The sequence below is a fragment of the Toxorhynchites rutilus genome, chromosome 1, assembly GCF_029784135.1.
Source record: "Toxorhynchites rutilus septentrionalis strain SRP chromosome 1, ASM2978413v1, whole genome shotgun sequence".
In the NCBI taxonomy this organism is placed as follows: Eukaryota; Metazoa; Arthropoda; class Insecta; order Diptera; family Culicidae; genus Toxorhynchites; species Toxorhynchites rutilus.
In genome coordinates, this window is record NC_073744.1 from 188,985,732 (window position 1) to 188,998,496 (window position 12,765).

Here is a 12,765-nt window from a genome sequence, read left to right on the forward strand (position 1 = left end):
TGATTAGTTCTCGAGTTATGCAGAAATTTGTGTTCCATTTGTATGGGAGCCCCCCTTCAGAGAGGGGGGAGGAGTGTCGAACTACCATAGAAATGTTTATCGATCCCTAAAACCTCTATATGCTAAGTTTGATTCCATTTATTCGATTAGTTATCGAGTTGTTCAGCAAACCACACCCCCCCCCCCTTTAGAGAGGTCAGTCAAACCACCATAAAAATATTTATTGCTCCCTAAAACCTCCATATTCCAACTTTGGTTCCATTTGCTTGATTAGTTCTCGAGTTATGCAGAAATTTGTGTTTCATTTCTATGGCAGGAGTGTTAAACCACCTTAGAAATGTTTCCTGTCCCCTAAAACCACCACATGCCAAATTTGATATTGTGTTTTTTGAAGTATGCAGAAATGTATGCTTCATTTGTGTGGCAGTACACCTCCCCCCCTCACAGAGAAAGGGGAGGAGTGTATATTCACCATAGAAACGTTTCGTGTCCCCTAAAACATTCGCATGCCAAATTTGGCTCCATTTGCTTGGTTAGTTTTCGAGTTATGCCGAAATTTGTGTTTCATTTCTATGGCAGGAGTGTTAAACCACCTTAGAAATGTTTCTTGCCCCCTAAAACCTCCACATGCCAAATTTGATATTGTGTTTTTTGAATTATGCAGAAATGTATGCTTCATTTGTGTGGCAGTACACCTCCCCCCCTCACAGAGAAAGGGGAGGAGTGTATATTCACCATAGAAACGTTTCGTGTCCCCTAAAACATTCGCATGCTAAATTTGGCTCCATTTGCTTGATTAATTCTCGAGTAATGCAAAAATTTGTGTTTCATTTGTATGGTAGTCCCCCAGAGAGAAGGGGGAGGAGTATCTAACCACCATAGAATCATTAATTGCACCCTAAAACCTTCACGTGCCAAATTTCATTTCATTTGCTTGATCAGTTCTTGGGTAATATAGAAATTTGTGTTTCATTTGTATGCTAACTATCATAAGAACCTTCCTCGACCCCAAAAACCCCTACATACCAATTTTCATAGCAATCGGTTCAGTAGTTTCCGAGTCCATAAGATTTTCGTTTTGACGTAGGATTACGTCTTTCGGGAACATATTGGGGTACAAATTGAAAAACGAATATCGATCGCATCGTGAAAAATGTCCAATTTCAAACGCTTATTGCTCAATCATTTCATGACGGATTGATGAGATTTTTACATCAAAACATTGCGGCACTCTATAACAATTTTTCACCTTGAATAAAATAATATATATCATGTAATTAACTATCGAACAATTGAAAAATCTCAACCCCTATCCAAACGGTACTGATTGGTCGAAATTGACGTCATTTCTTTTTCGCCTGCTTCGCTTCTTTCGTTCCCCGATAAGTCAAATATTTGCATGGCGAGCGAGTGGGGGGCGCCTATTTCTCACATACCAACTGATATAAAAGGACGGTAGCATTTTTGGATTTCTCATTCTCGTTCAACGCTCAGACCGGCAAACATCTGGGCTTCTAGTGTGCAGTGCTCTATAAATCAACCAACACCATACGGTGCGGCAAAGGAGATGAAGCCATCGGCAACCAACGATGGATGCGGTGCGGCAAAGGGAGTAAAGAAGAGGAAGCAGCGGAGAGCATCGAATTAAATCTAGTGTGCATTGCTGGTGCGCTCCTCTTCACATCAACAATTGGATGCGGCAAAGGAGGTAGAGGAGCGAAGTGCATTGCATCGCATCCTATCACACCCGCTATCCACCGTTTAGCTCGTCGTGGTGGTGCCAATCAAACCCTCGCAAATCGACGCACAGAAGCTGATGGCGCCAAAGTCAAGGAAAGCATTAGCGAATCCGTAAAAGCTACCGCTCCCAAAACTAAACTGCTACATCCGACTGAAACGCAGCAGATTCTGTACAACCCATTAAACCATTCCAGTCCTTCTCAGGACTATCAATTTGTTTTGAAACAAAAGAGTTTATTTTACTGTTTTCCACTTACCACAAAAACTATATAAAACCGATCAAAAATACTGTTTATTTTTACATTTTCTACTAACAACTAACATGAAACGTATCACGTCAAAAACATACGTTTCATCAACCACCTTTTGACGTAGGATTACGTCTTTCGTGAACATATTGGGGTACAAATTGAAAATCGAAAATCGAGCACATCGTGAAAATTGTCCAATTTCAAACGCTTAATGCTCAGTAATTTCATGATGGATTAATGAAATTTTTGCGTAAATCGATTTCGACACTCCATAACAATTTTTTATATTGAAGAAAATAATATATGTCATGAAACTAACTATCGAATAATTGAAAAATTTCAACCCCTATCCTACCGGGAATACCCATTTCTGATTGGTCGAAATTGACGACACATGCGACGGGTCCCTAACAGAGACATCAAAACCAAGCTGCCTGGGGAAAATCGGCATTGCAGATACATGAAAATAGGGGGAACTTTTGTTCCTACCTAAATGTATTCCCCAACAGAGACTTCAAAACCAAGGTCCCCGGGGGAAATCGGCATTGCAAATATATGCAAGTCGGGGGCATTTTTATATTGCACGTAAGGTGAGTGATACGATTAATTCTAGCAAATAAAATTTAAATTTGGAACTTTAATGTTGGTTACTTCGTGAGGCATCTCGTCTAGGATCGCAGAGGGCAGTTTTCATCATATCTCGTTCCATTTCGGTATCTTTTATCTGATACGCACCATCCATTGACTGTTTACCATCCTTCTGTCATCATCACTCTGTAAACACTGGTGGAATGAACAAACAATACCCAACAACCAAACAAAATGGCCCTTTTCAGGACCACCAAATCATTATCAAAGAGTTTAACGTAATTCTTCAAACATATCCAAAATCTATAGATAGCCAACGGAATCCTACGGCAATTATGCGGTCGTGTCTCGGACACAACCCTCCTGTGACTTTTTTTTCCAGATTTTTAAATTAACGCGGTTTTACGCAAATTTGAAGAATCTTGCAATTTTTTACGCGGATTTTCGAATTACGCGATTTCCTTTACACGGGTTCTTCAATTGACGCGGTTTTTAACCTTTTTTCACATGGATTTTCAAATTAACGCGGATTTTCGAAGTAAGATTTTTTGCACAGATTTTCGAACTAACGAGGTTTTTTTACGCGGATTTTACAAAATATGCGAGTTTTTTAAGCGGATTTTCGAATTACGTTATTTTCTTTACACGGATTTGTAAATCAACGCGGTTTTTGACGAGGTTTTTCATACTGATTTTTGAAATAACGTGGATTTTCACTTTTCTTTAGACGGAATTTCAAATAAAAGCGGCTTCTCAATATGTTTTTATGCGGATTTTTGAACTAACGTAGTTTTTACTCGAATTTTCGAACTAACGCGTTTTTCTTAATGCGCGTTTTTGTTAATTTTGTTAATTTTCGAACTAACGCGGTTTGTTTACGAGATATGTTTTACGGATGTTCGAATTAACGCGGTTTTTACGATGTTTTCTTTCATACCGATTTTTGAATCGACGCGAATTTCCCCTTTTTCAAACGAATTTTTAAATTACAGCGGATTTTCGAATTGACATTTTTTATCACGCATTTTAGAATTACGAGAATTTTCAAATCATCGCGGTCTTTTTCACGCGAAATTTTGAATTAAGGCGATTTTTTGCGAGATTTTTTCATGCTGATTTTTTAATTGAGGCAAATTTCAAGCCCACCTTTTTCAAATTAAGGTGGATTTTCGAATTAAAGCGTTTTTTGTTAACACGGATTTTCGGACCAACGCGGTCTCTTTTTACGCGGGTCACGAGATTTTTTTTTATACTGATTTTTGAATTCACGCGGATTTTTACCTTTTCATACGGATTTTCAAATTACAGCGGATTTTCGAATTAACGCCTTTCTTTAACTAACGCGGTTGTTACGAGGTTTTTTACATGGATTTTCGAATTAACATGGTTTTTCATAAGCGTATTTTCAAATTATGCGATTTTTTTTTGCGCGAATTTTCGAATCACGTGATTTTGTTTACACGGGTTTTCAAACCAACACGGAATTTTTTTACGCAGAATTTCGAATTAATGCCGTTTTTTACGAAATTTTTACCACGAATTATCAAATTAACGTGGATTCTCGAACTAACGTAGTTTTTTTACGAGGTATTTTACACGGATTTTCGAACCAACGCGATTTTCAATCAACGCGGTCTTTTTTTACGCGAATTTTCGAATTACCACGGTTTTCACTAGGTTTTTTACACTGATTTTTGAATTGACGCGGATTGAAATCCTCTTTTTACGGGGTTTCTTTTAGCGAATTTTCGAATCAAAGCGGTTTTTGATGAAGTTTTTTATAACCGGATTTTTGAATGAACGAGGATTTTACAAACCAACGTGGCCTTTTTTTCACGCAGAATTTCGAAATAATGCGGGATTTTTGCGAAATTTTTACCACGAATTTTCGTATTTAACGAGGTAGTTAGTTTCCACGGACTTTCGAATTCACGCGAATTTTCAAATCAACGCGGTCATTTTTTACGTGGATTTTCGCATCTCTTTTTTACGATGTTTTTTCACACGGGTTTTGGAATAAACGTAATTGTTTTTAACGCGGATTTTCGAATTCACGCGTTTTTTACGAAGTCTTTTGTAACCGAATTTTTGGATGATGGCGAATTTTCACTTTTTTTCACGGATTATCGAATTAACGTGTTTTTGAAAGGTTTTTTTTATGAAGGCGAATTTTTAAATTTTTTACGATTTTTTACGCGGTTTTTCAAATTAACGCGTTTCTTCCAACACGGATTTTCCATTCAATGAGGTTGTTTACGCGGTTTTTCTTTTACGCGAATTTTCGAATAAATTCGGTTAAAGAGCGAAGGACTAGTATGGGTTTAACGAGGAAAGACTCAAAACAACGTAAAGGATTACTATTTCTAAAAAAAAGTATGTAAGGTAATTCTACTACACATAGGTAATTCAGCACTATAGAGATAAACAAACCACCATGTTCGATGATAATGAAGTAAGAATGTGACCCTTCAAATTTGTAGAGTTGCTTGCAAACTCACTTGACGGTAATTTCTGTGAGCACCGCACACGAACTAATTGCCACTCATAATCAATCGACGCGCACGCTTGCACGATTGCGACATTCAAGTCCCCCCTCATTTCCCGAATAGAGACTTACCATTTCCCGAGGGGTTGGGTTGCTGCTCCATCGCCGTCTCCGGCTGTTGTTGAAGCACTGGAGTCGTCACATCGTCTGTCGTCTTCGCTGACGGTGCAATGGATTCCTTCATCATGATTGAGTTCAGCACCAGAAGGCTGTTCTGGTCAGTTAGCGAGTGGTTCACGCGTTTGTTTTTCAGATGATGTGGGGTGTCTCTGTAATTGAAAATCATCACACGTTGTTATCAGCCACCAAGGGTGCAAACCATTCACAACCAACCTTCGTTTCAACTTAAAGTTCGATATCTTCTCGTGCAGCTCGCCATTCTCATCCACGTAGTACCGATCATCCTCTTCGTTCACGTCGAATTCCACCCGCTTCTCGTAGTCATCATCATCCTCGTACTCCTCGTGCTCTTCATTCCGCTCGTTCTCCTCGTTATCCTCATTCGGCTCATTTTCCTCGTCCTCCTCCTTGTTGGAATCCTCCTCGGCGATGACCTCATTCACAATCACACCCTGGATGTCATCCATGGTGGCCATGGCACCGGTTTTGTTCAGAAGCGACGATGGCTTCGAAGAGGACTCCTCCGACAGGGTATCCAGATTGCCACTGCTCAGCTCGTCGGATTTCTTCTCCTTTGCAAACAGTTTGTGCGCCTTAAGTTTCAATTCCTTCGGGTGGGGCGTGTTCTGCCGCACGAACGGCGTATCTTTGTCCACATTGGAATCTTCGCTAAACTTAACCGAATGCGTTCGGGAGGCCTCCCGCTCCTCCCAATCCTCCGAATCGGTGTCATCCCGGTTCTCCGGACTAGCCGGCACGTACTCCTGCTGGGGAAGCAGAAAGCACGTCAGCACCTGCTCTCCGGTGGCTTCGTCCACGTCCGGTTGGAATGTTAGCAGCGGTTGGGCTTGATTCTCCGACAACCAAACCGCCTTCAGTTGGAGATTGACCAGCGAGTAGGGCAGATATTGCAGCCTATTGCCGGACACATCCAGCACATGCAACTCCGAGCAATTGCCCAGCTCCGAGGGCAGCTTCGTCAGTTTGTTTTCCCGTAGACTCAACACACCGAGCGCCTTGCAGTTACCCAACTCGCTGGGTATCGATATCAGTGAGTTTCGATCCACGTTAAGATTGTTCAACATCACCATGTTGCCCACGGTACAGGGCATCTCGTTGAGGAAGTTCTCCGTCAGAATCAGCTCCTGCATGTGCACGCAATGACCGATGCTCTCGTTCAGCGTATGCAAACGATTCTGGTCCAGCTTGAGGATGGTCAACTTGGTTAGCTTCGAAACTCCGTCCGGCAGGATCTCCAAATGGTTTTGGGATAGATGTAGATCTGTCAGGTTTTCCAGACCACCTATCTCCTCTGGTAGCTCCTCGAGTCTGTATCAAAACATTGCACAATAGATCACAAAAAACAAAGTCACAGCACACCAGTGCACTTACCGATTCTCTGAGATGTCCAAACATACTAAATTCCTTAGTAATCCAATCTCAGGCGGCAGCTTCTGCAGCTGGTTGTGATCGAGCCACAGTTCCTGCAGCGACGGCAAGTAGCCCAAATGCGATGGAAGCTCTTCGATTTCATTGTCGCCCAAATCCAACCGCTCCAGCTTCGTCAGCTGGCTGATGGACTCGGGGAGACTTTTGAGCAGATTCTCCCGCAGCTCCAGCGATTCCAGCTTCGAGAGGCTAATGGGGAAAAGAAAAAAAAAACGTCAAGAAAATAGATTCAAGCGGTTGCGTCATGCCGCGTGTTGCGAACCCCCGGTCAATAACAAAACCAAAACCGGTTGCAAATATGTTAATTTTTTAATGATTCATTCGCGTTGTACGGCGCGAGTCAGCCAATTTCATGTTTCTGTTTTTGGCGTTATGTCAGAAGATTATTATCAATTTGTTGCGACGAGCTTAGAGAGCGCGGAAAGCTTTTTACCTCTGTCAGTTCTGGGAGAGAGTTGTTTCGGCAAATGGATGACTTCATAATGGGGTATGTTATTTACCGCCGACTCAATAGATAAAAATATTACTTTCACTGAGTTCATTAATAGGATAGCAATTTGCTTTGTTAAAAGTCAGATGGCGGAATACGAGTCAGGAAAAATATTCATTATCAAAACCATTTCTAACTGTTCCATAGTTGAGTTCTATTCTTAGTTTTCCTTTTTTTTTGGAACTAATTCTAAATTTTTGAACTTAAATTTTTGGTTTTTGTGTTTTTAGTTTTTGAGTTTCGTTTTGAACCCGTATTTTAATTTTCAACTCTCAATTCCATTTAAAAAAAAATGCAAATATTAATTGAAATTGAAATTGATATTGAGAATTTTGAAAATATATAAATTACAAATTATTAAAATGAAAAACTGTAGACATTAAATGGAGAAATTGAATATATCAAAATACGAACATGAACAACTTAATAAGAATTAAAAAGAAATCAGAGTGTAAAAAAAATCTAAACATCCGAAATTGAAAATTTAAAAACAGCTAACAAAATTAGAAAAACAAAAGTGAAATTAGCATTAGCATTAGCATTAGCATTGAGCAAGTTGCACAATATCGTAGGTGGTACGAATTCAGAACTGTTATTAAAAACTAGCCTCCATCCGTTGCTGGTGATTAGTAATATCTCTTAGATGAAGACATGGTTATGAGAAAAACAAAAGAGAAATTATGCCAAAATCCAACAAATTAATAAATTGAAAACACAAGAACTTTTTTCAATTCAAAACCAAAGTGGAAACCAAAAGTGAAGAATTTCGGAGATTTCAAAGTTGAGAAAACTATTCGAAAATCGACAAATTCAAATATAAAAAATTAAATAAATCAAAAACATTGAAAAAATTACTTGTAAATGCGGAAATACAAAAAAACATCATTAAATCAATTTCAAAAATTATGAGAATCAAATTAGAAATATTTCAAGAATCAAAATGTACTGTAGTATATTTTTGATTAAGAATTTTTCAAATAAAAAAGTTGAAGTTGAAAAATATATAAAAATTGAGGAAAATAATTTTTAAAATTTGAGTGCATTTGAAAAAAATAAGAAAATAAAATATATAAAAATACAAAAAAAATGGAAATGCTAAAATACGATCAACATTGGAACAATCAGAAATCAGAAAATTTAAAAATTAATTCAATTCAAAAATACTAGAATTGGAAAACTAAAAACGTTACGTCAAAGTGAAAGAATTCATAAAATTTTTAATCCAATAGATAAATTTTTATAAAAATTTATATATTTCTAAAAAATGATTCAAGAATTATTCTTTTTAAAATAATACAAATATAAAAAAAGAGTTCAAGAACTATAAAAAAAAATAAACTAAGCAATATGTAAATACAAAAAACTCAGATCGTCAAAATATAAAATTGAAAAATATGAAAAATTAAGAAATCGAAAAATTTAATTCTATTGAAAAATGAAAAAACAACGTTGTTTTGATTTTTTTGTTTATATTTTTGAATTGAATTCAATTTTTAGATTTTGAAAAAATAGTAAAATTGGAATAGAATTTAATTTTAAATAAATACGTTGGAAAATTAAAAAAATACAATTATCAATTTAGTGCGCAACAGTTCAAAATAATGAAATATAAAATATTAAAAAATTAAAACCAAATTTGAAAAGTTGAAAAACCAGATAATTTTTCAAACTTAATCTATTCAAAAATACAAAAATCTGATCAATCGTAAGATTAGAAATCAAAATCACAAAAGAAAAAAATTTAAATCAAAAACAACATAATTATGAAATAGAGAAAAAACAACAAAATATTAAAAATGTTAAAAAAAAGTAGAAGTTGGAAAATCAGGAAAATTGGATCAATTAAAAAAAAATCTGAAACAAAAATGTGTTAAAATGTAATATCTGAAAAATTATAAAATAATATTGATAGAATTTAAGAATTAAAAAAAATATTGACAATTTTGAAAAATTTTTGAAAGTTTTCAATGACACAAAGTTTTTAATATTACATTTGAGATTTTCTATATTCAATTCTAAAATACAAAATTGTGATTATTAAGACGTTTTGAAAACATTTTAGCTTCCAAATTGAGATTTTAATTTTTAGATTTTCCCAATTTTGATTTTTAAAAAAATTATTTGAAGATAAATTCTAAATTTCAAATTTTATATTTTCAATTTTTCATCGTCCATTCCCGATTTTCAATTATAACATAATTTTTTTTTATATTTAGTTTTGTGTAACATAATTTTTGATATCGATCAAGCTCTGATTTTTTTTTATGAAATTTTACTTATTTTATTTTCGGAATTTACCTTTCTCGTTTTTGAATTTTCGCTTTCTTTTTATTAATCAACTTGAATTTTCTTTTTTATTTTACCAATAACGTATCAGGGATATGAAACTGTTAAAATTTTTGCTCTACTCGTTTGGTTTTCCATTTTCAGTTTCCAAATGCCAAAGTTTTGACTTGAAATTATTGTTTTTGTATTTATGTTTTCAACTCCCAATATTTTATTATCAAACTGCAAAATTTTTAAGTTTGAATTTTTGTTTTTTATACAACTTTTGATTTGAAATATTGAATTTTATTTTTGGGCTTTGATTTTTGATTATTGTTCTTCTCTCGATTCATTGATTTTAAATTTTCCCCTTTTGGAATCAGTTTTGAATTTTCAGCTTTATTATGATCAATAAACTACGCTTGGTTTCAATCTAATTAAAAATTTTGTTTCTAAATTTTTTATTTTCCTTTTTGCTTTGAAATTCTAAAACAGTTATCGTTCTTGTTTTTAAAATTTTCAGTTTTCGATTTAACTTGAATTTTCAATTCACAAATACCAATGTCATTTATTATAAAGTGTTTCAGCATTAAAATTTTAAGTTTGAATTTTCGATATCCGATTTAAATTATTGAAATATAAACACTAATTTAACATACAGAATTTGAAAATTGTCAGTGTTCAGTAACATAAAAAATATAAATTGTTGCTTTCTTTAGAAATCGAAAGTTAAAGTAAATTTAAAAAAAAACAAAGTTCAAAGTTGTATTGAAAATTGGAAATTTCTTTTCAATCTATTTTTTTTGTAGTTGTTTACAATTAAAATTTAAAATTTTAGTTTTTTGTTGTGGTTTTGATTTAGATTGTTTGAGGTTATGAATTCAAATTTCTACGAACATTATTGTTTTCAAATTCATTTTTTTTAATTTTCAATTCCAATTTTTTGTACTTTTAGTTTTCGAGTCTAAATTACCGGGGTTTTCAATTTCAAAGTCTAATTTTTATTGTTCTCGACTTATCAATTTAGAATGTTTGATTTGATAAAATCGTTCTCCCTTCTATTTCGGGTTTTCAATTTCAATTTTCGTATTTGAATTTTGAATACTTGATTTTAGAACTTTGATTTTTGGTTTCCGATTCATAAATTTCAAACTTTTGCTGTGCAATTATCAATCTTCCATTTTTGGTTTTTCATTTTAGAGTTAGGTTTATGATTTTTCACATCACATTTGAAAAATCATTTGAAAAGTTGATCACATTTATCAGGTCGATAAATGAATTAATAATACATTTTGAACTCTCGCTATCTTCAATCCAATTTTGAATTTTAAATTTTCGATTTTCAAATTTTATTTGATTCTTTTTTTTTTAATTCAACTGCACTTTCAAAGTTCGTATTTCATGTTTTGTTTCCGAATTTAGCTTTTAAAACTATTTTACGGGTAATGAAATGTTTCAAAATCTTCGTATTCTATTCCCATGTTTTGAATTTGAAGTTTTTAATCATAAATTATCGCTTTAGTTTAGTAACTAAACTAAAGCGATAATTTTGAATTGAAAACTAAATTAGTTTTATGATTTTGAGTAATTTGTTTACAGTATAAAGCTCAACAAATTTCATTTTTGATTCCCAATTTTGATTGAGATGATCGATTTTCGATTTCAGGATGCTATTTTTTTTGTTTTTCCTCACTTCTATTTTAAAAATTTTGATTTGACTTTTCTTTTATGAAAAACTTTTGATTTCTCTATAGATTGAAAATTTTTAATTTTATATCTACAATTCCAGTTTTCTTACCCCATTTTGTATAGTGAATTCAAAATTTTTTCTGGTTTTTACGCTTTAAGTTGAAATTTTGGCATTTTTGCATTCATTTTTTAACACAATTTTGAAGCTATAATTTTCATTTTCCATATTTTTATTTTATATTAGTGACTGTACAATATTAACTGTTGAAAATGTCAGGTTTTTGGTTTCCCATTTTGAATTACAACAGTGTAATTTATCATTATTTTCAGATATCAAAAAATCTATTTTAAATTCCATGAATATATAATCTAAATTTTCATTTACGATTCAATAAACCGGATGGTGATTTGAAACATTATTTCTTCGAACATTTAGTTTTTTATAACTTTTTTATATTTTGTATTTATGATTCTCTATTTTTACCGATTTTGAAGGTATTATTTTATATTTCCAATTTGAATATATACTATACATTCATTTTCATTTTAGATTTGCCATAATTTTTGCTTTTTTTTTCTTTTAATTCAACTTTAAATTCTAAATTTTAGCTTTGCAATTTCTATATATCAGTTTTATACTTTTAAACTTGAAATAATAAAATTCCAATTTATGAAATTTTCAATACAAAATGAACAAAAGCACTTCGATTGTTCAATAGAGTGTTCAGTTTGGTTTTTAATTTTGGATTCCAAATTCACGTTTTTCATTTTCCATTTTTTCATCAAACTTATTTTCTTAAATATATAATTTTATATTTGAGATTTTTTTTGTTTTCAATTTAATTTTCAACTCTTGATATCTTTATCGGTATAGGAATTTCAATTTTAAATTTCAAATTTTAAAATTTCGCTTTCAATTCAAAATTTGGGATTCTGTGACCTCAAATTTCATCGTTTTATTTTTTTAATTTAAGCGTTCAACTCTCGCATTCCGCTTTTCAATTTAGTTCGTTTAGTTTAGATTGTTCCATTGTGTTTTTTATTATCAATTGAAAAATTTCCCACTTTTGATAAAAGATCTTTAGTATTCTTTAGTTTTCCATTTTTGATTTCCTATTCCTGTTGAAATATGAAAAATTAAAATAGTTGATTTTTCGATTTGAGAGTATTCTCCATTTACGATCCGAAATTTATAAAACAAGATGAAACATGAAAAATTATATAGAACGTTTTATCGCAAATGTAATCATTCGGGAGATATAACTAATTTTATAGAAAGAAAATCATGTTTGTGAATATTTTATACAATTTCGAAGACGTATTGTTTCTTCATTTCAAAATAATAGTGTTGAATACTAAATATAAATTTTCATATTTTAAAAATTTTCAATTTTACTAATTATTTTCAAATTAGTAAGTAAATATTTAAATATTTCAAGATTAAATTAAATTAAAATTATTTTAGATAAATTTGAAATTTTAAATTCAACATTTTATTGATTTTAAATTGCTTCGAGTATAACATTTAGGATTTAAAGTTTTCCATTTCTGTTTTTTTTATTTTCTAGTTTTTATTTTTATTTTTATCATTATTATTCCATTTTTTCTGATTTTCAGTTGACTGATTT

At 32.7% G+C, this 12,765-nt stretch overlaps 1 protein-coding gene across 16 annotated transcripts in view; it reads right to left on the reverse strand.

Moving 5' to 3' along the window:
• LOC129762481 (protein lap4-like) overlaps positions 1-12,765 on the reverse strand; it is a 175,883-nt gene that overhangs the window by 89,877 nt on the left and 73,241 nt on the right. For all 16 annotated transcript variants that reach the window (XM_055760773.1, XM_055760774.1, XM_055760771.1 and 13 more), the window contains exons 5-7: positions 6,637-6,882; positions 5,458-6,573; positions 5,197-5,393 (exon numbers count right to left, since the gene is read on the reverse strand). In XM_055760773.1, the coding sequence (XP_055616748.1) occupies positions 5,197-5,393; positions 5,458-6,573; positions 6,637-6,882 (1,559 nt within the window). The remainder of the gene's footprint in view (positions 1-5,196; positions 5,394-5,457; positions 6,574-6,636; positions 6,883-12,765) is intronic.